The 25,850-nt window shown below is 38.7% G+C and overlaps 1 protein-coding gene across 1 annotated transcript; it reads left to right on the top strand.

Annotated features, from left to right (window-relative positions):
• The first annotated feature begins 484 nt into the window (after positions 1–484).
• Positions 485–25,850, top strand: SLC40A1 (solute carrier family 40 member 1). The gene is made up of 8 exons (XM_065880469.1): positions 485–663; positions 1,154–1,221; positions 6,876–7,035; positions 9,269–9,384; positions 14,734–14,860; positions 21,358–21,600; positions 22,402–23,055; positions 24,213–25,850. Exons 1-8 carry the CDS (start codon positions 621–623, stop codon positions 24,524–24,526), a joined length of 1,725 nt encoding a protein of 574 aa, XP_065736541.1. The 5' UTR covers positions 485–620; the 3' UTR covers positions 24,527–25,850.

The following is a 25,850-nucleotide window of genomic DNA, read 5'->3' as shown; positions in this document are numbered from 1 at the left end:
CCGCCCGACCTCCCCGATCTCTTCTCGCGGCCTCCCGGAGGGCGGAAAACCCGGCGAGCAGAGTTCGTCCGGCGACGGTCCCCGCAGGCTCGCGGGTTGCTCGCGGCCAGTCGGACCCTTGCGCCGCGGGCGGGCGGCGACTCCTGGCAAGGGCGTGGAGGGCGGCAGGGCCCCTGGCCTCGCGCTGCGGGGACGCCCAGATGGCCCTGAGAGGGAGGGGCGGCCCGAGCGGCGGCGGCCGGAGCTCCGCCCCAGGCCTCGTATAAGGGCCGGCCTGAGCCGGGCCTGCGGAGGCGGCGGCGGCGGCGGCAGCACACACAGGGCGCCCGACGCAGCTCGGCCGGCCTGTTGAGCCTTCCCACCCGCTTCCATAAGGCTTTGCCTTTCCAACTTCAGCTACAGTGTTGGCTAAGTTTGGAAGGAAGACCAAAAGAAGACCCCCGGGCCGTTTTCCTTTTGTTTTTTTTGTGTTTTTTTGGTATAGTCGTCGTCAGAGGCTTTTTGCACAGAGCTGTTGTGTTTTCAACGGTGCTCTCTTCAGTTCCTTGCACTCCTCTTAAGCACCTCAGCAGGAGCGGCAGCCGTAGCAGCAGAAGAGCAAGCGGGGGGCGCCTGGTGTCATGACCAGGGCAAGAGAGCAAAACCGCCTGGGAAGATGCTGTGGTGAGTGGACCGAACGCATGTGGTAGAAACAGGTTGCGCAGTGGAGACCGGCACCTCCACGCAGGTTTTGGAGGAATGTGGCTCAGCTGTTAACCAGTGTGATTAGTAGCTCGTTCGACTCATATTTTGTTGGGGGTTAAGGAAGAAAGGCATTTCAAGGTATGGGAAAAGGGGCGTGCACACAGGGAAGGATGGAGAAGTAGACTGGGTAGTTTGGATTATCTTGTCAAAAATAAAATGGAGTTAAAGAATGTTGAAACAAGAGCTTTTTTCACTGTATGTGGAGTTATGCAGTTATTGACCAAGAGGTCGTGCTGAATTTTTCATCGACCCATCAATTTCTAGGTGACTTGATGAAATGTACATGGTTTGCCCCACAAAGTAGTTTTTAATAATTATGTTTAATAAGGACAAATGAGTAAGCATTCCAATCTCAGCTCACTCAAGTGACTAAATACGCTTTTTATCTGCCTACTGTGTGTCTTTGCAGGATCCTTAGCAAACTACCTGATCTCTGCAAAATTCCTTCTCTACCTTGGTCATTCTCTATCTACATGGGTAAGTGAAAATCTACAGTAATTCTTACAACATGCTTGCACAATTTCTTGTTGCCTCTCATTTGGGCCAGTTGTATTAAGCTATCTTGCAGTTTTGTCATGCAGCTAAAGAAATAAATCAACCAAACATACATGCTCTAACAAAAAAGTTATTTTCACCAGAGATATTTTCCCATAGGTGTTAGTAAATGCTATTAATTATTGAGCTATCATACTTTATGTAGACTGGCAGCTATCCAAAAACAGGATTAACAAGGACAGGACTGTTTGCATTGTTTGTAAATTGTATTTTGCATTACAAGGGTTAATAAATGGTAATATCTGCTACTAAGAATGGATGGATGTCTCATAGACCTTCTATTTTTCACATTTTAAGATATTTCTCTGTTTTCTTCTTTTGTTAAAATTATAAGTTCCAGCCAACTGCGCTATGAAAATACAGTAGAATAGTGGAGTGACTGAGTTAGGCTAAAAATAGCATTCTAAGGTTAATTTAAATATAATTGACCCCAAGAACAAATATCTGAGTGGTGAAAATTCTGGTCTTTTAAAATGTTATCTGTAGCTAGATATGTGTGGGGCATCTCAGTCTATCTTAAAAACCATCATCCAACGAAAATCAGCAACTGACTCATAAGTCTCCCTCTGACTTCTTCCATGGTCTTGGAAGAGTCCTAGTGTTTCTGTGGGCCTGGATTCCTCCATCAACACTCCTCAACCCAAAAGAATAATCCCCAAGGGATGCTAGATGTGTATTTAATTAATGATGATTAGAATCTTTTAAATTAAACAATTGGTCTTACTGTTTAAAAGCAATAAACCTGTGTAAATTCTATTCATGCCTCATGTATGATATTTAATTTAAAAGAACCGTAAGTAAGGGGAAAGAATTTTGAGAGTAAATTTTGTGAATGTTATTTTCTTTTTAAACTGGAAACTTCTTTTGGATCGTTCTTAAGACATGAATGCAAACTATTGTATGAGGAAACCTGTACCCATGCCCTTGGGAAATTATTAAGCTAAGTTATCAGCTCTTTAAGAAATAGCAGTTCAAAGATGGCTTTTTTAGAAAGGCCAGCTTCTTTCTCCCCAGAGGCTTAGACAGGGATGACTCTGCAAATACATGTAAACAAGGTGGACTTGGCGTGAGTTTCTTTTCCAATAACTGATGATTCTGAATAGAAATTGAGTGAAACTACCCTTAATTAATTTAAATCCAATTAAATTGTTCTTCCAATTTAATTCAGTAAGTATTAAGTATTTTAAAAAACCCAGTAAGTGATGGAGATAGTATCTGAAATTCTCACCTTGTGGTCTGGACCTATCTCTTAGGGGAAGAAGGTGCCTAACTTCCAAACACTGATTAAGTTTAAGGTTTATGCGACCTTTCGTTATTAGGTTGGCAGGTCAGATTTGCCAAAGGAGTGGAACTGTGGTTGTTCCAGGAGGATCTTTTTTGTCATGAATGGAAAACACAAGAAAAGTGACAGATGCTTACTCCAGTCTTACAGTAAATTGAGCAAAAGGAGTTCTTGTGGGAAACTTGGATTAAAACAAAACAAAACAAAACAAAACACAGCAATTGTAGTCGTGTAAGTTGTAGTGGATTTTCACTTATTATAGAGGAGTATAAAAGAGGAATGCTCTCTAATTCAATCTTTTGAGTTTTGTCTCCTGTTTGACACTTTGCCTGATTTTATTACAACAAAAGATGTCTGCTTATTTATTATATATGTATATACATACATATGCATGCCTATCTATGCATTACCCTACTGACTCTGCCGATCCATGGTTTCCTATACACTTGAGTATAGAGGTGTTAGGGTAGAAGGTTATATTGCATTAGGTTTGTGTGAGGTTGAATACTTTTTATTTCTGACTTCATTTCTTTCTGCCAGTGGATCAATATATTTTACTCTATACTACTGGAATACAAAGTATGGTAAGAAGTGGATCCTGTCATCAGGGAGCTTATAATATAATTCAGGTTGGGCTTTAAAAAAAAATATCTAATTACAAAAGAATAACTAACAGTGTAAGGCAGTGAAAAAGGGTGGCCAGTGCTGATATCTTATGCATTATGCTATGGACTGTCTCCATTTATATGCCATATGTCTGCATGGTGCCAGATCTTACTTCCTTGGGTTTCTCTCATAGGGTCTTTAACTACTTCATGCAAAATGCCACCTTCCTGCCCCACCCTACTGCATTTTTCCTCATAGCATTTATACCACCTGACCTATTCTAGATTTGTTTTTGGTCTCTGTTCACTGGGATGCAAGCAGCATGAAAGCATGAATCTTGATTTTTGCGCACTGCTGAATCTCTAGTGCCTGCAGTATTGTTGAGTACATAGTAGCCTCTCAAAAAGTATTCAGTGCATTAATGACTGTGATCATTCATTCACAGACATTCATTTGGCCTTTGGCTCTCAGTGCACTGGAGGTAGATGAACATGTAAACAAATCTTCAAAGTATGATGAGAGCTTGTGGGTGGGCAGTAAATGGATGTTAGGAAGGAATGGCTGGGTGGGCCTGAGATTGCACTTAGTCAACCTTTACAGAGTTTACCTGATTCTTGGGCTTTGTGAGTGTAGAGTCTGTTACTTCTTAAAGCCTAAACCCTTTGGAAATTGGGGCAAGTGGAGCAGTTTTTGTTTGTTTGCTTTTTAATTAATTTATTTTATTTTTGGCTGCACTGGGTCTTTGTTGCTGTGCACGGGCTTTCTCTAGTTGCGGCGAGGGGGGGCTACTCTTTGTAGCAATGCTCAGGCTTCTCATTGCAGTGGCTTCTCTTGTTGCAGAACACAGGCTCTAGGTGCGCAGGCTTCAGTAGTTGTGGCACGTGGACTCAGTAGTAGTGGCTTGTGGGAACACAGGCTTAGTTGCTCTGTGGCATGTGGGATCTTCCCGGACCAGGGCTCAAACCTCTGTCCCCTGCATTGGCAGTTGGATTCTTAACCACTGAGCCACCAGGGAAGTCCCAAGTGGAGCAGTTTTATTCCTGTCCATCAAGGAGGAGGCGTGCCATACAGGCATAAGCAAGAGAGAAAACTTTCATTTCGTAGCACTTGTTTCAAGTCCTGCTTTAAAGCGAAAAAATAAAACAACAAAGAAAGAAAGAAGCACCTACTGTATAGCACAGGGAACTATATTCAATATCCTGTGATAAACCATAATGGAAAAGAATATGGAAAAGAGCACATAACTGAATCACTTTGCTGTACACCAGAAACTAACACAACATTGTAAATCAACTATACTTCAATAAAAATAAATTTTTTTCAAAAAGGAAGAAGCAATAGTAGTGGGATAATATTTCTTATTCTTTATGTTAAGAAAGAGGAAATTCACTCATGGAGGCAACCTATCATTTGAGGCATTCATATGTTTTTGTCTTTTCAGAGGAATAGAGATTAGGATAAAGTACCTCCCCTCACCTCATGCCATTTTATTCTAATCAAATCTAAATTTGTTTCTCATGTTAAAGATTAAGAAAATAGCTTAATTTGTTATTCTTACTGACATTTTTTTTTTTTTTTTTGCGGTACGCGGGCCTCTCACTGTTGTGGCCTCTCCCGTTGCGGAGCATAGGCTCCGGACGCGCAGGCTCAGCGGCCATGGCTCACGGGCCCAGCCGCTCCGCGGCATGTGGGATCTTCCCAGACCGGGGCACGAACCCTTGTCCCCTGCATTGGCAGGCGGACTGTCAACCACTGCGCCACCAGGGAAGCCCCAATTCTTATTGACATTTTTATCTTAATGTGTGAACTTGTCTTTTTGTTGGTTACAAATTGTATGTGTATATATATTTTTAGTCATTTAGTACAAGGGTATTTGAAATGTAATTCCAACATAAATGGAAAAGATTTCTATTTTCAAAGCAAACTTTAAAAAGCTGTCCCAGAAATATGAATTATGGTACTGATTAAGCGTCAAACTTCTTGAACATTCATGGAGCAAATCTAACGTAGCAGAACAATATAGTTCATAAATAAGTCTTATTCTGTACTCATTTACAGCCGGGATCCACTGCATATCCACTCCTTTGTTGATTCCGCAGTTATTTGTTGTGTTTCTACTCTGGGCTGTGCACTGTGCTGAGGGTTGAGAGTGCAGAAGGTTCTAGAGCTCACATTCCAGACCATCGAGTGAGAATCAGTCTTTCAAGTATGGTATTTCCACTGGCTTCCAGTGTCTGTTTTAACGTTTACTTGGCCATGTTCACCCTATCCCTCAAGGCCCTAATCTTATGTTAATTTTAAATTGTGGTTTTAAACAATGTTCATAATCCTCTACACCAAAGTTTCTGTACCTTGGCACTATTGACATCTTGGGTTGGATAATTTTTTGTTGTGGGGGACTGTAGATGCCAATAGTAAATCTATCCTCGCAGATGTGACAACCCAAAATAGCGCCAGACATTGCTTAGTGATCCCTAGAGGGTAAAATCACCCCCCACTTGAGAAATACTGGTGTACATGAAGTTTATTGTAAATGATTGCTACAGAATATGCGCATCAGTTTAACTTTGGATGCATGAGATTGTTGTCTTGCCTTTATTAAATGCTTAAAAGCATTTGCCATACTAGGATAATACTTTGCTCCTTATACGTTAAATTTTTCAGGAGGATGTTAAGAGACATTGGAAAGAACTAGGAGTGTAGTACTTCTTCCAATCCATAAGGAGCCTAGCCTGGGAATTTAGTTTCCTGTAGTGATTTCTTAGGGATAGGTTATGATAGAACATTGTTGTCCTGTTTTAGGTTAACCTAACAAGTCAGGGATGGAGCCTAAAAGCTCATAACAAGGTCCATTATAGATTTCTTACACATTAATTTGCCTGACTCATTTAAAAGCTTCTGTTATTCCACATTTTGCAGCAATGAATTCCAAAATTCCCTATATACTCTGGAGTGAAGAAATAGTTTTTTTCCCCTTTCAAAACTCGTCTGTGTCGAAAATAACTACTGTGTCGAAAATAACTACTGTGTCGAAAATAACTAAATAACTACTTATGTATTGATTTCTAACATCTTCATTCATATGGTGCCAGAATTTGCACATATTAACTTCATCTTTCTGATTGTTCTGCTGTTTTATGACTTTGAAATTTATTTATGAAAATAGAACATAGATTTTAGAATGTTAGAGATAAAAGAAACTTGAGAGGTCATATAGTCCATTCTTACCATTTGGCTCTTTCTTGACATTCAAGGCATAACTGATATTTGTAAACTATACTTGTTTCATTCTGGTTCAATAACAAACTCCTTTATGCCTTTCAAATCAGGATAGGTAAATCCCAGGCCTGGCTAGAAACCTGATACAAAAAGGAACAGGTTTTATCTCAAAAAAACCTCCTTGGGCTTGGAAACTGTATTTTTTTCTAGAATGATAGGGAGTACGTTTGTTTCATTAACATTATGCTTTTTTCGGGTTTACTTAGTATCTGGGCAAGAATATTTTCCATTGTGCCAGGACAAACAGTTTTAACACCTGACTACGTTCAATCCATAGAGGAATTGTTGACTTTGAGAATCTCGTAATGTAGCCGGAAAGTGCCCTTTTGTTAAGGAAGCAACTTCTTGAGTATAATTGACTAGCAACGTACAACATTTTATCAGAACCTTTTATCTTCTCTTATTCAAGGGGGATCGGATGTGGCACTTTGCAGTGTCTGTGTTTCTGGTAGAGCTCTATGGAAACAGCCTTCTCTTGACTGCAGTCTACGGGCTGGTGGTGGCAGGGTCTGTTCTGGTCCTAGGAGCCATCATTGGTGATTGGGTGGATAAGAATGCCAGACTTAAAGGTGAGTGGTGTTATAAAAGCCTTTGTGTTTGTGGGACTAGTGCCTGAGCTAGAGAGAAACCTCTGTGACTAACCCACTTTGCGTCTGCAGCCGCCACCTGAGTGATGGGGTGCTCAGTGGCAGTACCTCTGCATGGAGGGTCCTGGGGCTCCTGCCCAAAGTTGGGATGCCAGGATACTGAGTTTATAGATTTTGTGGGGTCTCTTTTTTGGCTGTTCGTAAATTACAAATGTTAATGATTAACACTGTGGCACTTTTCTGCGAACCATGTTAAACATTAAGAGTTTACCTAACTCTGGCATCCTTTAACCATGACTTGCACTGGAGTTCGTTTAATGTGACGTTCCTGGGACAGCTTTAACATCTATCCTCTGGGTTACTGTGTTTTATGTAGGCAGGTATGTAGGGGAAGTGAAAACAATGGATTCAGAAAAGAATACCTGAGTCTGGATCACAGAGACCTGAATTATACATTTTTGAAGAAAAAAGAAGAAGTGATAATATATTAACATTTATTCTAGAGCATTAATACTGAAATCATTAAGTATTGTATAGGAAAGAGAGAAAGTGAATGAACAGTTTAATTATTCAGAATATAAGGGCAATTTGGATAATAATTCAGGGCAAAATTTTCCTTAGTTCCTCAGTTGATAATGCTAAGACCTGGCCATGTCTCTCCTAGACACTGGGGAAAGACTGAGGTATCTGTTTCTCTCAGTGCAGGATAACTGCCCCCGGATAGAGAGCAACTGGATTATCAAATTCCAGGACTGGATGCTATTAGTAAAATGGCCAAGATGGACATTTTTCTATTTTGAGAATCGATAGACCAAAACACATATAGAAAAAGGTTTTGTACCCTGGAAAAACAATTTCTACTTCTTTACATCATTATACATTATACATAGGAACGTGGGAATGTTATACATAGAGACCTTTAACCTTATGACTGTTGAGCACTGAAATTGTAGTTTAGGATAGAATGTTGAGTTGGATGAAGAAGAGTGTGGTGGGATAGCAATCTTGCACTTATCCTATGTAATCAACTCATGTGACAACCTCCATGAAAATCTTCTTTGATGTCTCTAGGCTGAGTTAACCAGAGACACTTTTTTTTCCTGCACTCCCATGAAGCTTTGTTAATACCTCTGCTATTGCACTTATGCTCTTATAATTATCCTTTCACATGTCTACCTTTCCTCTGGTCTGTGAAAGCCAAGAACCTCATTCAGTTGATATTTAATAGCCTTGTGCAATGAATGAATGAGTTATATGTTGGGATTTTATTTCAAATTAATTTCAGAAAGCAGTTTGTTTTGTCTCAAGGCTTTGATATAATGTTCCAAGCCAGAATGAGCTTTACTGTCCTTAAAGGCAAGAGCTGTAATTATACCTTACATATACAACCCTCTGTATTTTTCAAAGTGCTTTCAAAGTATTTTATTTGAGCATCAAAATGACCCCGTAAAGTAAGGAAGGCAGGTATGTATTATATCCTCGCCTTATAGACACAGACATAAGAGATATTAAGTATTCTTCCCTAGATCATCTTCCCTCATGAGTGGCAGAGAAAAGACTACAAGGTGTCCTTACCTGGTATCCTAACCTGTCCTTATGCCAGCCCTTTATCTACATGGGTGCCTCAGTCTCAGAAAGTTGGCATTTTCTGTGAGAAAAGGTGTAGTTTAGAATTTCATAACAATGCAAATAACTTTAGTAAAAGGAACACACTGCTGCTTTATTCTAGGCAATTTTTTATATGTCCTTCCTATTTATCCATACGATCTTACCAAGTTCAGCCTGCCATCTAGGAGGTTATGGATTCCATGACCTCTTACTTAACCTCCTCCATAACCTCCTACATGTTCTTATTTTTGCCTAAGCTACAAAGCCCTGAAAGGTGGATCTTTTTTATGTAGTTAATATAGTTCTGTTTATGACAGTAAACTTTAAAGTGAATAAACTGTGAAAATGAAAATGTGGTCATTATGAATGGCTTCAACTAACAGGAAAAATGAGGGGTAGTTCTTTATTCTGTCTGCAAGTTTTACTGGTCTGATGTGGTATGCTGGGCCCTACTGGAAATAGTTGAGGCAGAATTTACTTCAGGAATATTTTTATTTCTTGTAGTAATTTGCATATGCATTAATACAGTAGAACAGTGATGTATGGATAAAAACATCTCCTTTGAGATGTTTTGGTGTATGAACACTTTGTTTCTCTCTCTGTATAGTGGCCCAGACTTCACTGGTGATCCAGAATGTTTCGGTCATCCTGTGTGGAATCATCCTGATGATGGTTTTCTTACATAAAAAAGACCTTCTGACCATGTACCATGGATGGGTTCTTGTAAGTTCTCAACAAGATTCTTAATGGTAGAAAATTGAATGTCTGTTATTGGTAAAAGATGAAAACTCTTTAAGGGAGTGTCTTTTCACAAATAGGGCCTGTTAATTTTTTTTTTAATAACTGTATATTTACAGATTTAAAGATACCAGAAATACATGGAAGTCAGAGAAAAAACCAGCATGGAAATTAGAACATGTTCAGAATGGAAAGATAATTTTTAAAATTTAAACATAGCATGTCAAAACCAGTAGGATACTTCTTTTTTTTTTGTAATATTTGAAGATAATTTTATTAGTAGTATTACTAAAGAACAGTGATTATTTTCAGTCTGTAGTCAAAGTATTTCCTTCCCCTTTGTTGAATGATTATTGTGTGTAAGTTGTATTAGATGCATTTGAATGATAGAAAAATGATTCAAGTGTGGATCCTGTAGGGAGATTAGATGTGACACATAATAACTATGATACATGGTAGCATGATTAAGTGCCTTCGAGAAAAATGGAGTTCTGGGTTGGCCATTTAGGTGGGCCTTGAAAATAAGATGTTATTCTCCCAAGATTTCATTATGAAATATTTCAAACATTCAGCAAAGTTAGAAGAATTCTCCACTGAACACCCATATACGTACCACTTAGTTTCTACTTCTGCCATTTTATTATACTTGCTTTATCATATATTTATCCATTGGCACATCCATCTTCCCATCAATCCCTCTTCGTTTTTAAAATTTATTTTTGGAATGATGGACTGGCATTCATAAAGGCATGAAAATAGGGGAAGCACAGTTTCTCTGAGTGATGGATGTATGCAACACACAGAGAAGGTTTGAAAAGTGTAGGAAGGAGAGTTTCTATTGTCAGACTGAACTTGGACTTTATATACATTATGAAAATAATGTGCTATAGACCAAGTTTCTCTATGAGAGTGTATGTTTGTTTTTGTAATATAAGAAATTATGAAAATAGTATTACATTTTTCATTTTTTAAATGCAGTTTCTCAGAAACATGTTCATGTGTAAAATAGAGCATGGAATGCAGTGTAAAGACAATGTGCTGCACTTGATTTAAAACTGATATACAGAATTTGGTAATGCAGGGAACAGATTACATAATTGACTTAATGCAACTAGTAGACATTTATAAGATGTTTAGATTTTTGCTTGGTTTGTTCTTTTTTTTTTTTCTAACAGCAGGTTCTTATTAGTTATCCATTTTATACATATTAGTGTATACATGTCAATCCCAATCTCCCAATTCATCACACCACAACCACCAACCCCTGCTGCCACCGCTTTCCCTCCTTGGTGTCCACGTTTGTTCTCTACATCTGTGTCTCAATTTCCGCCCTGCAAACCGGTTCATCTGTACCATTTTCTAGGTTCCACATATCTGTATTAATATATGATATTTGTTTTTCTCTTTCTGACTTACTTCACTCTATATGACAGTCTCTAGATTCATCCATGTCTCTACAAATGACCCAATTTCATTCCTTTTTATGGCTGAGTAATATTCCATTGTATATATGTACCACACCTTCTTTATCCATTTGTTTGTCGATGGGCATTTAAGTTGCTTCCATGACCTGGCTATTGTAAATAGTGCTGCAATGCACTATTTGATTTATGGTTTTCTCTGGGTATATGCCCAGTAGTGGGATTGCTGGGTCATATGGCAATTCTGTTTTTAGTTTTCTAAGGAACCTCCATACTGCTCTCCATAGTGGCTGTATCAGTTTACCTTCCCACCAACAGTGCAAGAGGGTTCCCTTTTCTCCACACCCTCTCCAACATTTGTTGTTTGTAGATTTTCTGATGATGCCCATTCTAACTGGTGTGAGGTGATACCTCATTGTAGTTTTTTTTTTTTTTTTTCGGTACGCAGGGCTCTCACTGTTGTGGCCTCTCCTGTTGCGGAGCACAGGCTCCGGACACGCAGGCTCAGCGGCCATGGCTCACGGGCCCAGCTGCTCCGCGGCATGTGGGATCTTCCTGGACTGGGGCATGACCCCGTGTCCCCTGCATTGGCAGGCAGACTCTCAACCACTGTGCCACCAGGGAAGCCCCTCATTGTAGTTTTGATTTGCATTTCTCTAATAATTAGTGATGTTGAGCAGCTTTTCATGTGCTTCTTGGCCATCTGTATGTCTTCTTTGGAGAAATGTCTATTTAGGTGTTCTGCCCAGTTTTGGATTGGGTTGTTTGTTTCTTTAATATTGAGCTGCATGAGCTGTTTATATATTTTGGAGATTAATCCTTTGTCCGTTGATTCGTTTGCAAATATTTTCTCCCATTCTGAGGGTTGTGTTTTTGCCTTGTTTGTAGTTTCCTTTGCTTTGCAAAAGCTTGTAAGTTTCATTAGGTCCCATTTGTTTATTTTTGTTTTTATTTCCATTACTCTGGGAGGTGGATCAAAAAAGATCTTGCTGTGATTTATGTCAAAGAGTGTTCTTCCTAAGTTTTCCTCTAAGAGTTTTATAGTGTCTGGTCTTACATTTAGGTCTCTAATGCATTTTGAGTTTATTTTTGTGTATGGTGTTAGGGACTGTTCTAATTTCATTCTTTTACATGTAGCTGTCCAGTTTTTCCAGCAACACTTATTGAAGAGACTATCTTTTTTTCATTGTATATCCTTGCCTCCTTTGTCATAGGTTAGTTGACCATAGGTACATGGGTTTATCTCTGGGCTTTCTATCTTGTTCCATTGATCTATATTTCTGTTTTTGTGCCAGTACCATATTGTCTTGATTACTGTAGCTTTGTAGTGTAGTCTGAAGTCAGGGAATCTGATTCCTCCAGCTCTGTTTTTTTCCCTCAAGACCGCTTTGGCTATTTGGGGTCTTTAGTGTTTCCATACAAATTTTAAGATTTTTTGTTCTAGTTCTGTAAAAAATGCCACTGGTAATTTGATAGGGATTGCATTGAATCTGTAGATTGCTTTGGGTAGTGTAGTCATTTTCACAGTATTGATTCTTCCAATCCGAGAACATGGAATATCTCTCCATCTGTTGGTATCATCTTTAACTTCTTTCATCAGTGTCTTATAGGTTTCTGCATACAGGTCTTTTGTCTCCCTAGGTAGGTTTATTCCTAGGTATTTTATTCTTTTTGTTGCAATGGTAAATGGGAGTGTTTCCTTAATTTCCCTTTCAGATTTTTCATCATTAGTGTATAGGAATGCAAGAGATTTCTGTGCATTAATTTTGTATCCTGCAACTTTACCAAATTCATTGATTAGCTCTAGTAGTTTTCTGTTAGCATCTTTAGGATTCTCTGTGTATAGTATCATGTCATCTGCAAACAGTGACCGTTTTACTTCTTTTCCAATTTGTATTCCTTTTATTTCTTTTTCTTCTCTGATTGCTGTGACTAGGACTTTCAAAACTATGTTGAATAATAGTGGTGAGGGTGGACATCCTTGTCTTTTTCCTGATCTTAGAGGAAATGCTTTCAGTTTTTCACCATTGAGAATGATGTTTGCTGTGGGTTTGTCGTATATGGCCTTTATTATGTTGAGGTAGGTTCCCTCTATGCCCACTTTCTGGATAGTTTTTATCATAAATGGATGTTGAATTTTGTCAAAAGCTTTTTCTGCATCTATTGAGATGTTCATATGCTTTTTCTTCTTCAGTATGTTAATATGTTGTATCACATTGATTGATTTGCATATATTTAAGAATCCTTGCATCCTTGGGATAAATCCTACTTGATCATGGTGTATGATCCTTTTAATGTGTTGTTGGATTCTGTTTGTTAGTATTTTGTTGAGGAGTTTTGAATCTATATTCATCAGTGATATTGGTCTGTAATTTTCTTTTTTTGTAGTATCTTTGTCTGGTTTTGGTATCAGGGTGATGGTGGCCTCAGAGAATGAGTTTGGGAGTGTTCCTTCTTCGGCAATTTTTTGGAAGAGTTTGGGAAGGATAGGTGTTAACTCGTCTCTAAATGTTTGATAGAATTCACCTGTCTGGTGAAGCCACCTGGTCCTGGATTTTGTTTGTTGGAAGATCTTTAAGCACAGTTTCAATTTCATTACTTGTGATTGGTCTGTTCATATTTTCTATTTCTTCCTGGTTCAGTCTTGGAAGGTTATACCTTTCTAAGAATTAGGGCCTGTTAATTTTGATCTGTGTCTATTTTAATATCCCCTACTATTTTTGTCTTTTGGCCCTTAACAGGCTTTCATTAAGTATTGTTTGAATTTAAATTTCGTTCTATTGGTTGTTTTCCTGTTTGTTTTGTTTTATTTTTAAATTTATTTTTGGCTGCATTGGGTCTTTGTTGCTGTGTGCGGGCTTTCTCTAGTTGCGGAGAGTGAGGGCTACTGTTTGTTGTGGTGCGCGGGCTTCTCATTGCGGTGGCTTCTCTTGTTGCGGAGTACAGGCTCTAGAGCGCAGGCTCAGTAGTTGTGGCGCATGGGCTTAGTTGCTCTGTGGCATGTGGGATCTTTCCGGACCAGAGCTTGAATGCATGTCCCCTGCATTGGCAGGCAGTTTCTTAACCACTGAGCCACCAGGGAAGCCCCTTCCTGTTTGTTTTTTAATGGCAGTTCTAAGAGTTTATTACATAAATCAGTTGCTAGTTTTAAGCTCAGTAGTATTAACCTGTAATTTTTTCACACCATTTAAGAAATGGTATATATATATGTATATAAATCAGTCATGATGGTGTTCTTCTAATAATAAGTGGTATTTCTGTTTGAGGACATGGACTAGATAACTTCCCACACTCTGATTTCATGATAGCTTGATGGAAAAGAGGAGAGAGATGGGTGTAGTGGAAAGCAGTGAATTTGATGTTCCTATTTAATCTGCTTAGGTATATCTGGATTGATATTGTAGAGTTTCACAGCCAGGTAGGACAAGAAATCTTCTAGTCTATTGCCTTCATTTTGTTGATGAAAAAAGTAAGACAAAGTGATGTTAACTGATTGCCCATTGTCATGCAACTGGAAAGTGTCAGAACTCTGATTTAAATTCACGTCTTCTCACTTCCCCATCACTGTTTTTTCCAAAGGACATATTTGTGGGGAAAATTAAAAACCACCCCTATGTTAACACTTTACGATAACTATGTGACATAAATGTGCATATGACTATTAAAATTTTTTGTATTATGCGTACCACAGATGATACAGATTAGAAAGACATTATGCCCTTTAACTTGACCACTGGTGTTTATTGTTTCGTGTGTACAAAGTAGAATGATTTCTTATGATTTTATGAAATGAAATTAAAATAGAAATTTTATTATTATGTTACCAAAGACCATTTTAAACTATATTGTACAGTGAGGTAGGTACAGTATGGTAAAACTGACATTTTAATAATTTTTTCCTGTAATTCCTTAGACTTCATGCTATATCCTGATCATCACTATTGCAAATATTGCAAACCTGGCCAGTACTGCTACTGCAATCACAATCCAAAGGGATTGGATTGTTGTTGTTGCAGGAGACGACAGAAGCAAACTAGCAGGTAATTTGCTTTTCTCTTTCTACCGAATGGGTTTTATCAGGATTCCCTTTAAATCAGTGGTAGTAAATGAAGCTTAAGCCTTTTTCTCCGAGTATTTCTTAAGAATAATAAATTGAAGTCATAGTCTTTTTCTTACAGCATTATCTGTCTCAGTGCAAAGATTTACCTCACTGTTATGAAGCTAATTTATAGGATAGTGACCTTCCCTTTTTTTCTATGCAAACCTGGCAAATAGGAGAACATTTCTTTTGAGCTCTTTCTTTCAAATTCTGTTAACTGTTTCTAAATGTTTTCTTAATACTTAGAACGGTGATAATCTGACTTGTGATTTTAACAGTCATACTGTGGATATTATTACCAGTACTAACTGGTTATACTATGGATATTGTGTTTATACAAACAAATGGAAACAACTTAATTCTAGGAGAGACTCTAGAAGTTAATCCCTTCAACTTTAAAGCCATAATTGGTAACTTTTGTTACATTATGTATGGTGTTATGTAACTGCTATTATGAATACTAAAGAAATACAGGATAGAACATGGGTTCTTACAAAGCTTGCATCTTAGTTGTCCATTGGAAACATGTACAAGAGGAGCAAAGAAAGTCTGAAGAGTGCTTACAAAGCAACACGTCCATTACCTCAAGATTACTTGGGCTCAGAATGACCTACCTCACTCGATATTCCCCACCTGCCCCCCAATACAGCACCCAGACACAACTTGGATTGAAATTACACAGAGTAAAGGAGGAAGGCTACACCTATCTACCGATCAGGTCAGCTGAGTCAACTCTGCTGGTCATTGAGATAATGGGTATCACAAACACATTTCCCAACCATCCTGACTGACAAGGAAACCATTCCTGATGACTTCAGTGGCTTATCAGGACACAGAGGCAAGATTGAGTACGGGGGTCAGCAAGCAACTTTGTTTGGCTAGACACGTGGTTTCCAAAAAAAAAAAGAAAGGTAGAAAGGAGGTTGAGAGAAAGGGTACAAAATCTGTGGAAGGTCTAAATGAAGAAAATGAAGGATTTGCTTAAAAGTAGTCACTTTGTGGTAGCAGTAATAATACTGCTCCAGATAGAAATGCCACAGTGATTTTAGAGGATGGTGAGTGTGGAAGATGAATTTATTAACACATGTGAGTCTGGATTGCAGGAAATTCTCTCTGGAGCTAAAGTAGTGATTCTCACTGATTTTTCTTCCTGTGATCATTTACTAATAGGAAATAATTCCATCTCTCTTTCTTGTCACGTGGAATTAAAAGATAAGACTTTGTCCTTTTTTTTTTTTTTTTGGTGTTTTTTCCCTGTTATTTATGTTCTCTTTTAGTGTGCAATTCTACAGATGTAATACATGTCCATGTTTTAAAATTCGAAGGGCACAAAAAAGATATATTTTGAAAACAGATCACATATATCTGTTGAAATGTGTTTGGGGAAAAAGTGGCTTTTAAGATGATTTTCTTTCTCACATACCTTTCTGGGATCTTTCTGACTACAAAGTGATATTCCAGAAAAATAACAAAAATATGACTGGCCATTTTTCAGCTGTCCTTTATTTGAGGAATTATTGCAGAGTGGAAAAATCCAGGCTAACCAGTCTATTTTCTAACCTTCTGGAGTTTCTCAAATTTAAGAAAGGAAGTAAGCTGCCTGTTGAACTCTTGTCCACTGCGAATTAGCTTAGGAAGCGGTGCTGTTTCAAATCCAGCCCCTAGAACGGGTCAGTAGCCTAATGAAGGAAAACCTCCGTGTTGTTTTTCCTCAGGTTTTGACCTCCATGTTTGTTTTAAAATTAATTAAAAACCATGCTTCAAAACAGGAAACAGAAACTTCTTCCATCCCGAGGGTCAGCAAGGCTCTAACCATGGGTTTTTGGTACCATTCCTGCTAGAAGGCAGAGTTACAGAACAGAAAAAAAGGAGGAGGGTAAAGGAAAAGTAGAAGAGAAATTTTTGAGGTTGCCAGCAAAGACTGTTAGAAACCAAGCAGGAGATGGGGCAGGGCTGGCTGAACCGGTGTGCGTGTGTGTGTGTGTGTGTGTGTGTGTGTGTGTGTGTGTGTGAGTGATGGAGGAGGGGTGTGCCCATAAAGAGGGAAGGTTGTGAGCTGGATGCTAATTGCCCCCATTTCCTCATCCCAATGTTTCTTGATTTCAGAGTAGTTTTTAAAAATGGAAGTTGTATCACCGAGGGTAAAGAACAAGAGAAATTTTCCCTGGAAGGTTGAAAAGTTTTACAACTCCAGTGGCATCAGGTCAAAATATAGCTGTTACCATCTAATTTAAACAGCTCCAGGAAAGATGCTCGTTTCCTACATGAATACTGTTAATTAATCTGTTAACTAATTTGTCTAGGTACTTGATTTAGTGTTTTATTAAAACATTATTTGGAGCCATGACCCTTAACCTGTCAAACCTTTCTGAAACTCATTTCCTTTGCCTGAGTTTTTATTCCATCTGTTGTTTTATTTTCTTCTTCATTTCCTTTGTTAATCACTTTTTATTAATAGCTTCTGAGGTTTTTCTTGTCCACCATTCTAATGAAACATCTACTGGTTGGCTTGATCAAGTACGACAGATAACTTTCTTGTTTGAACTCTATTGACTGAAAATTGATTTCATATTTGAGGTAGACAAACCTGCTAGCTACTATTTGCTCAGCAAATCTGTTTTTTATTATTATTCTGTGAGATGTAATATACCTTTTATAATAGTAAGTAGTTACTGAATGTCATGCTCTGTGCCACAGCTGTAGCTGAAAACAGTTAAATTGGAATTAAATGAGCACAGATTTGTGTGTTTGCGTAAGAATAAATACAAACCTGCAAAAAGAATATGTTTGCACATTCAGAGGACCAATTCTTCTCTAGCCTGTTAACAGTAAAATGATTCGGTCTTTTTCAAAATTATTATTTCATTCATTCTGCTTCAGAAAAATAAAATCTGTTTTCTGACACTACATTACATCTAAACATTATTAGCTTCCTGAGATAGGAATTTCTAAATTCTAAATAAAAGATAGAAATTTGTGGCATTAGGAAGGTTCATGAGCACTTGAAAATGGAGGTAGTGAAAGATTAACAAATCATTTTAACTAAATTCTGTTTTTGTTCTGGGGCCTTCAGATCCAAGAGTGTATTTTCATTAGTACTTGATTTTTGGATTCAGATTATTGAGTTATTTGGATCAATTCTACACTTCCCTGTTAGGAACTTATTAGTAGGGGCAGATGGAAGTTAATGAGGCCATGGCAGAAAATGGCTGTGTGTAAGATCAATGAAAACCGCCTTTGCCTCTCAAGCGAAAGGTGAAATACGTCAGAGTTCTCCTGTTATCATATAAGCATTCTGCACACATAGGACTAATTGGAAGGCAGTTGAGGACCAGGAAGAACCAGAGAGAGAATAATGGCAGTTTTCTATTAATGTACTTATTAGTCACATACTGCTTTTCCCTTAAAGCGCTCCACATGATTGATGAGAACTTGTCTCAATAATTTTCACTCTACTCCGTGAGATAGAGAATGAGAAAGTAGGTTATTTTCTTGACTTCCTCTCCTTTATTCATCTTGTCCTCTACTCTGACTCAGCTACATTCCCATGGTCATACCCTAGACCTTGGTATCACCACTAAACCCTCCCTTTTCAAAATCTCAATCTCCAGCATCCAAGACTTGAACTATACCTCCTGTCTTTCCAGCTCACTCCTCCTGGTACCCCAGCCATGCTCCAACCTGGTTGGCACCTACAAGCCATTAATTCCACTACCTTTTTACTGCTCATGACCTTTCTTGTCTCTCTTCCTTACCCAGCTTGAATTCCAAGATCAGTTGTTCCACCCATATGAATGCCTCCTAGTGTATACCCTCAGCTCACTTGGCCTCCTCTCCTTTTGTCACTTTCCTTTCATAAGACCTTGCTTAAATCCAGCTCTCCACAGTAGCACATGGCTGGTAAAAAACGTACAACTTTGCTCTCTCTTAAAGCTCATGACCATGGGGTTCAAGTTGGCCCTCTCATGCTGCCAGATGATCATACTATTTTCTTTGGTCCCTTCTTTCTCCCACTTTCCTAAAGGACTATTTCTCACTTTCTCCTCATACATTCAGTACCTCCTCTCCCATCCTCACTTTCACTGATGACCTTGCTGTGTATTCTACTGAGAAAATGGAAAAATGAGGAGAGAACTTCCATGTGCTCCCACCTTCACATCACTCTTCCTGCTTGTACCTGAGACCGTTTACGTGACCTACACTGTTGAATTGCTTGCGTTCCTAAGAACAGCTCTGCCACTTGTACAGTAGATTCAGATTCCATCCCTTCTCATCTACTGTATCATTTGCATCAGCATATAAACATGCTATAACTTTTCTCATCTTAAAAATCCCTGTCTTTACCCCTCTGTCACCCCATTTCTTTGTCCTTCTTTTGAACAAAACTTAACAAAAAGAAATATCTGTGCTCACTCTTTCCAATTTCTTTGCTTGGTCGGGGCCTTGCTTTCCATAATGCCAGGGGGGCAGCATTCACACTGTGAATCCAGGGGGTGCCACTCACTTAAAATATAATAGAAATGGTGTCCCCTGGAGTTGGCACCAATCTCTTTAACCAACTTCAATCAGGCATTTGCCCTACTGCTCCCCCAGAACTATTCTTTTTGAGGTCCTCAGTACCTTCCGTGTGACCTATCTAGAGCTGATTGTCAGTGCTCATCTTCGTTGACTTACCAGCGTCACTTGCCAGTTGATTATTCCCCTCTCTTTGAAACACTCTTACCTCTTGGCTTCGAGGACACCCTGCTCTCTTGTTTTTTCTCCACTTTTGCTGATTCCTCCTCATCTTCCTGACCTCTGAACATTGGCATGCCCAGGACTCAGTCCTCAGACCTTGTCTCTTCTCATCTACCCTCACTCCCCTGGTGATCTCATCCAGTGCCATTGCTTCAAAACTTAAGCTGCCGATGACTCCCAAATCTGGCACATGCCTCTTCCCTGGACCCCAGACCTGTACGACTCACTGTCTGCTTGGCGGGGCCTCTAGAGACGTATCAGCGTCTCGAGAACCACACGCTTATCCTTCTGTCCAAAACCTGATTCTTCTGAAGTCTTGTCTTTCTCAGTAAGTGGAAACTGTCCTTCCAATAGTTGCTCAGGGTAAAAACTTCAGTACTTCTCTTTCTGTCACATAGCATACCTAATCTGTTTTCAAGGCTTCTTGATTCTACTTTAAAGTACATCGAGTATCTACTTCTCCACTTCCATTGCTCCTGTCCTGCTCCATGCCACGTCATCTCCCGCCTGTCTCCCTGCCTCTGTGCTTGTCTACACACCCCTCCACACACACTTACTTTACACTGTTTTCTCATCACAGCAGCCAAAATAAACCTTTAAAAATATGTCCCGTGATACCACCTCTCTGTACCTTAACTTCCAAAGGCTTCCTGAGTCATTCAGTGTAGAAACTGAAGTTTGAGTAATAGACTAAGACCTTACATGATTGGACCAATCTTCTCTCCTCTCTGACCGCCTCTCTTCCCATCCTCTCCCTTCCTCACTCTGCTCCAGCCCTACTGGCCTCCTCGCTGTTCCTCTGGGCAAACTCCTCCTGCCCCAGGACTTTTGCACTTCCCTTGGTCTGGAATTGTCTTTTCCCTGATATCCGGATGACTCACTCTTTTGCCTCCTGCTGCTTCACGCCTCTGCTGTGATGCTCTCTTTTTTTTCAGTGAGTTCTTCCCTGACCTTGCCATATATAAAACTGAAATTTCCCCCTTCCCCTGAGCACTCTCTATGCCCTTTTTTTTCTGCTGTATTTTTCACTACAATATTTCATGAACATCTGACATGCTCTATATTTACATGCTTGTTGATTTATTATTTTTGTTTTCCCTTGGGAATGTAAACTTCATGAAGACAGGGAAGGATATTCTTCGTTTTTTGTTATGGTGCTGGAATGGTGCCTAGCTCATAATAGGCATTTAATAAATGCTTGTTGAAATAAATGAATGTAGAGTTACTATCGAATTCATTTCTTAAAAGCTGATGTCAGGCTCATTTATATAATCCCAGGGGAATCACGATTTTTTTTTTTTTTTTGCGGTACGTGGGCCTCTCACTGTTGTGGCCTCTCCCGTTGCGGAGCACAGGCTCCGGACGTGCAGGCTCAGCGGCCATGGCTCACGGGCCTAGCCGCTCCGTGGCATGTGGGATCTTCCTGGACCGGGGCACGAACCCGTGTCCCCTGCATCGGCAGGCGGACTCTCAACCACTGCGCCACCAGGGAAGCCCGAATCACGATTTTTGAGGCAAATTTAATATGACTTGATCCAAACAACAAATGATTTTCTAACAAAATGGTTTGCTTGCAGAATGCTTTTAGAAGTTTGCATCTTAGGAGTCTACACTCTTAGTTTATGAGTTGTATTATGTAAGTGGGCAGTCTGTCTTTGATAGATTTGCATACTTACCTGCCCCTTTCGCCTACCTCTGTAGATATGAATGCTACAATACGAAGGATTGACCAGTTAACCAACATCTTGGCCCCCATGGCTGTAGGCCAGATTATGACATTTGGTTCCCCAGTCATTGGCTGTGGTTTCATTTCGGGATGGAATTTGGTATCCATGTGTGTGGAGTACTTTCTTCTCTGGAAAGTTTATCAGAAAACCCCTGCTCTAGCTGTGAAAGCTGCTCCTAAAGAGGAAACTGAGTTGAAACAGCTGAATGTATACAAAGGTAAACTCAACAAAATGTTTAATCCCTTTATTCTTATTTTCAGACCTTAAATGTTGGTTAAGGCCGAAATAATTTTGAATTTATATCAGGTTTAGTTGCCACTGAAGGCCTGCATGAGGTTAAATATATCAATGTGGTAGTAAGTCAGAACCCAGGCTCTTGAGGGTCCGAGGAGCAACTCTGGGTTGAACCTCAAGGAGTTGGAATGGGACCCCTGACCCCTTTTCCTTAACAGGAACAGCAGACACAGAGGGGCAATTCATTGAGGGAGGGCTGGGCAAAATTGAGCCATAGGAATGGGAAGAACAGTGGGAGAATGAGAACAAGAGAATTCCTAGGAGTCTATAAAGAAGGGAATTAACACGCCATTTGTAAGACAATGGAAGGGAGTGAGGACAAGAGGTGGGCATTTTTCAAGAAGAGAAGAGGAAGTTGGTCTTCTGAACAAATGTAACCTTAAAAGGGTCCCAGAAAATAAGATTCTGTGTTTCCCCAGACAATTATTATATGTTATCTGATCTGTTTTCCTGCTGTTTACTTTGGTGGGATTATAATTTCTGAGAGAGAGGGGAAGAGAGGAGGGGAGAAGTATCAATAGTATTTTGTTTCTTTAACATAAATACTTGGAGATTGTTCCTCGGCTGGAATTCTTAGATGAGTAAAAGAAAATACATTTTATATTGTAGTATCCAAGGGTGATACCCTCCATGGGTGAGGGAGAGGGGAGAAGAAAAAATACTAAGATAGTTGGCTTTTTCCCCCATGTCCCCTCCCTCAAATAATAATGTCTTTTATTAACAGAAACTGAGCCAAAATCCCTGGAGGGAACTCATCTAATGGGTGAGAAAGACCCTGACATCCATGAACTTGAACATGAGCAAGAGCTAAGTTGTGCCTCCCAGATGGCTGAGCCCTTCCGCACCTTCCGAGATGGATGGGTCTCCTATTACAATCAGCCGGTGTTTCTGGCGGGCATGGGTCTTGCTTTCCTCTATATGACTGTCCTGGGCTTTGATTGCATCACTACAGGGTACGCCTACACTCAGGGGCTGAGCGGGTCCATCCTCAGTATTTTGATGGGAGCATCAGCCGTAACTGGAATAATGGGAACTGTGGCTTTTACATGGCTACGTCACAAATGTGGCCTGGTTCGGACTGGTCTGATCTCAGGATTTGCACAGCTTTCCTGTTTGATCTTGTGTGTGATCTCCGTGTTCATGCCTGGAAGCCCCTTGGACTTGTCTGTTTCTCCTTTTGAAGATATCCGTTCTAGGTTCATTCAAACAGAACCACTTTCAATTACACCTACAAAAATATCTGAAATCATCTCTACAACTGATATGCACATGTCAAACGGATCTGATCTTGCTAATATTGTCCCAGAGATGAGTCCTAAATCTGTGCCTATAATCTCTGTCAGTCTGCTGTTTGCAGGCGTCATTGCTGCTAGAATCGGTAAGAAATCTCTTTTTGTATATTAATGAACTAAAGTGTCTTTTTGCAGTGTGGTTTCAGATAATTCAACAGTAAGTGGTCTAAAATATTCCCTGAATGTTAATTTAAGCAAGATCCACTATTTATCCTTATGTATAATCCAGTCACTAATTATGAAATTTTTATTTTATAGTTTAAAAAATCTATATTTGTGTGTGTGTGTGTGTATGTATGTATACCTTCTTAAAACATGGTTAGGCCTTGAAAATTTTTACTAAATGGATATCTTACTCTTCTAATGTAGTTTACTTAATTTTTCAAAAGATATTATCAATAATAATTATACTTTTAGTAATTTAGAGTCTTTATATTGCTATAACTTTACCAAAAGGACTGTAATTTAACAAATATGTCAATGGGACAAGGTAAAAAAAAGGGGTTGGGGTTTAAATTAAAAAACAAGTAAGACAGTAGTTAGGGAAAAAAAAATCCTTCAAAGGTCTCCTCTAGCTGACATTTGTTTATTGTGTACTTTGCCAAACAAATGGATTTTATAGCTCTGGAAGGAAACATAATGTAAAGACCTCTTACAAAGTAAAATTTAAGGAATCATTAATAGAGTACTGATGAATTATCTCTGCCTGAAATCGTTCTTGAAATGAAACCGTATTTATCCTGTGATACAAAGCAGTTCATTCATTTATCAAAGACATTAATATTTAAACAAGACAGCTTTATTGTAGGGGCTTTAGAACCCAAACAGTAAATGTATTAATGGTTTAAAGTTTCCTTACACTTCAACGATAACAATATATTAGGTCTACTCATTTTAAACTTTAAAAATACTAGTAATTTTAATAGGATTTATTATGTCTCTGATTTCAGAGTTTTGCTTTCATAGTATGAATAATCACAGAAAAACAGAATTAAGAAGTTTGTAGATTAGACTTATTTTTGTCTTGTGGCTGTAAAAACAATTTCTTGAAACAATTTAACTCAGTGTTTATTAATGAAAAATAATTCTCTAAGGCTAGGCTATGATAAATATACATATGGTGACTTGAAGGTAATAGGGTTAAGTATGTATTTTGCACACGTCAACAGATTTTTAATCTGTAAATCTGAAATGTACAGCTATAAGTTAAAATTAAGTCTCTAAAAACTATCTTTTATTATAGGTCTTTGGTCCTTTGATTTAACTGTGACACAGTTGCTGCAAGAAAATGTAGTCGAATCTGAGAGAGGCATTATAAATGGTGTACAGAACTCCATGAACTATCTTCTTGATCTTCTGCATTTCATCATGGTCATCCTGGCTCCAAATCCTGAAGCTTTTGGCTTGCTCGTATTGATTTCAGTCTCCTTTGTGGCAATGGGCCACATCATGTATTTCCGATTTGCCCAGAAAAGTCTGGGCTCCCAACTTTTTGTCTGTGGTCATAGTGATAAAGAAGTTACAGATGCAAATCAAACTAATACATCGGATGTGTAAGACAGTTTAACTGTTGCTATCCCTGTTACTAGGTTATGTAGAGCACATGTGCCTATTTTGTACTTCAGAATTCCAATAAATGGCTCGGTGTCTCTCTCTGGTTTTACCACAGCTATACCTTGAGGGCTAAAAGCTAGTTAGGAAACTTGAGCCAGCAGAAATGAGCTGGTTAATTTCCCTTATATTTAAGGGTGGAAAAAAAATAGAGAAAGAAAAACTCAGTTTAAATATGGAGACTAAAATAGTAACACTGATTTTCCCTATTTCTCATGAGTAGGTAAAATTTTATATAAAAGAGTGATTAGTCATGTGAATTAAGTTATTCTTTGGCAGATTTTTATTATCTGTACTAGAATTCAGGTATGTCAGTTTTCCCTAACACTCTTGTTCAAGTCTAGCTAATTTACTTTTTTAAAAAATCTTATTCTCAGTTATATTATAAAAACAAATTCTATTCCAAGTTTGAAGATTAAAATTTGATAACCAGTATTATCCTTATTGATCCGATTGATGTTAAGGGATTTACCTCTATGTGGAAAAATGAAATACTTAACTAGAATTCTCTAATAGGGTTTATGGTTTAACTTTAGAGACCACCTTTGTATTTTTCTTATCAGCTAGGGCAAAATATTGTATTAAGCATATGTAACACTTCATAAAATGGCTATTGTGTAAGCTGAAGATAGAAGCAAAGCTGTAGAGTAGATTTATAACACAGTGAATGCATGAGGACTTCAAACACGCCAGTGGTTCGGCCATAGAAACTAGAAGTTAAAAGTCACACGAAGGGCAAGTTCTGGATTTAACTCACGTTGCTATCCTTAATGATCTCTGTCGTGGAATATGAGGGAATTAGCCTTCAGCCTGGCAAGTTAAATGTAGAAAGCAAGCCCAAACTTGGAAAGGTTTTGTTTTATAAATCATTTGATTTACTTTTGACATGCTTGGTAGAGCATTTTTACTTTTACTGTTTTGTACCCAGGAGTTATTTTTACCTAGTTGTAGAGCAAGACTGTTCATAAATGTATCCCTTTCAAACATCTTTGAGAAAAATGGAGGAAAAAAAAAACCCTTTTGTATATATATTTTACAAGTAAAAACTGTTTTACAAGTCATTTTGCAACATGCCAGTACCAGTGGGGTACTTTGCCTTAACTGTTCATGCACTTTCATGGAGACTGCAATATGTTGCTCTGAGCACTTTCTTTATCCTTGAGGTTTAATCTTTTTCTCCTTTCTATAGTATGACATAATGATTTGCTATGTTGTAAAATCTTTGTAAAATATTTCTGTATAAAAACATTTAAAAAAATCTTGATTTCTT

Source organism: Phocoena phocoena, chromosome 7, assembly GCF_963924675.1.
Source record: "Phocoena phocoena chromosome 7, mPhoPho1.1, whole genome shotgun sequence".
Classification (NCBI taxonomy): Eukaryota; Metazoa; Chordata; class Mammalia; order Artiodactyla; family Phocoenidae; genus Phocoena; species Phocoena phocoena.
This window is presented reverse-complemented; position numbering and strand designations above follow the sequence as displayed.

What these genes read in the sequence shown, in the direction of transcription:
- SLC40A1 (XM_065880469.1), top strand. Translation starts at nt 621, where the DNA reads ATGACCAGGGCAAGAGAGCAAAACCGCCTGGGAAGATGCTGTG. An exon ending in CCGCCTGGGAAGATGCTGTG is followed by an intron (nt 664 to 1,153) that starts GTGAGTGGACCG and finishes GTGTCTTTGCAG; the next exon opens with GATCCTTAGCAAACTACCTG. An exon ending in TAAGAATGCCAGACTTAAAG is followed by an intron (nt 7,036 to 9,268) that starts GTGAGTGGTGTT and finishes CTCTCTGTATAG; the next exon opens with TGGCCCAGACTTCACTGGTG.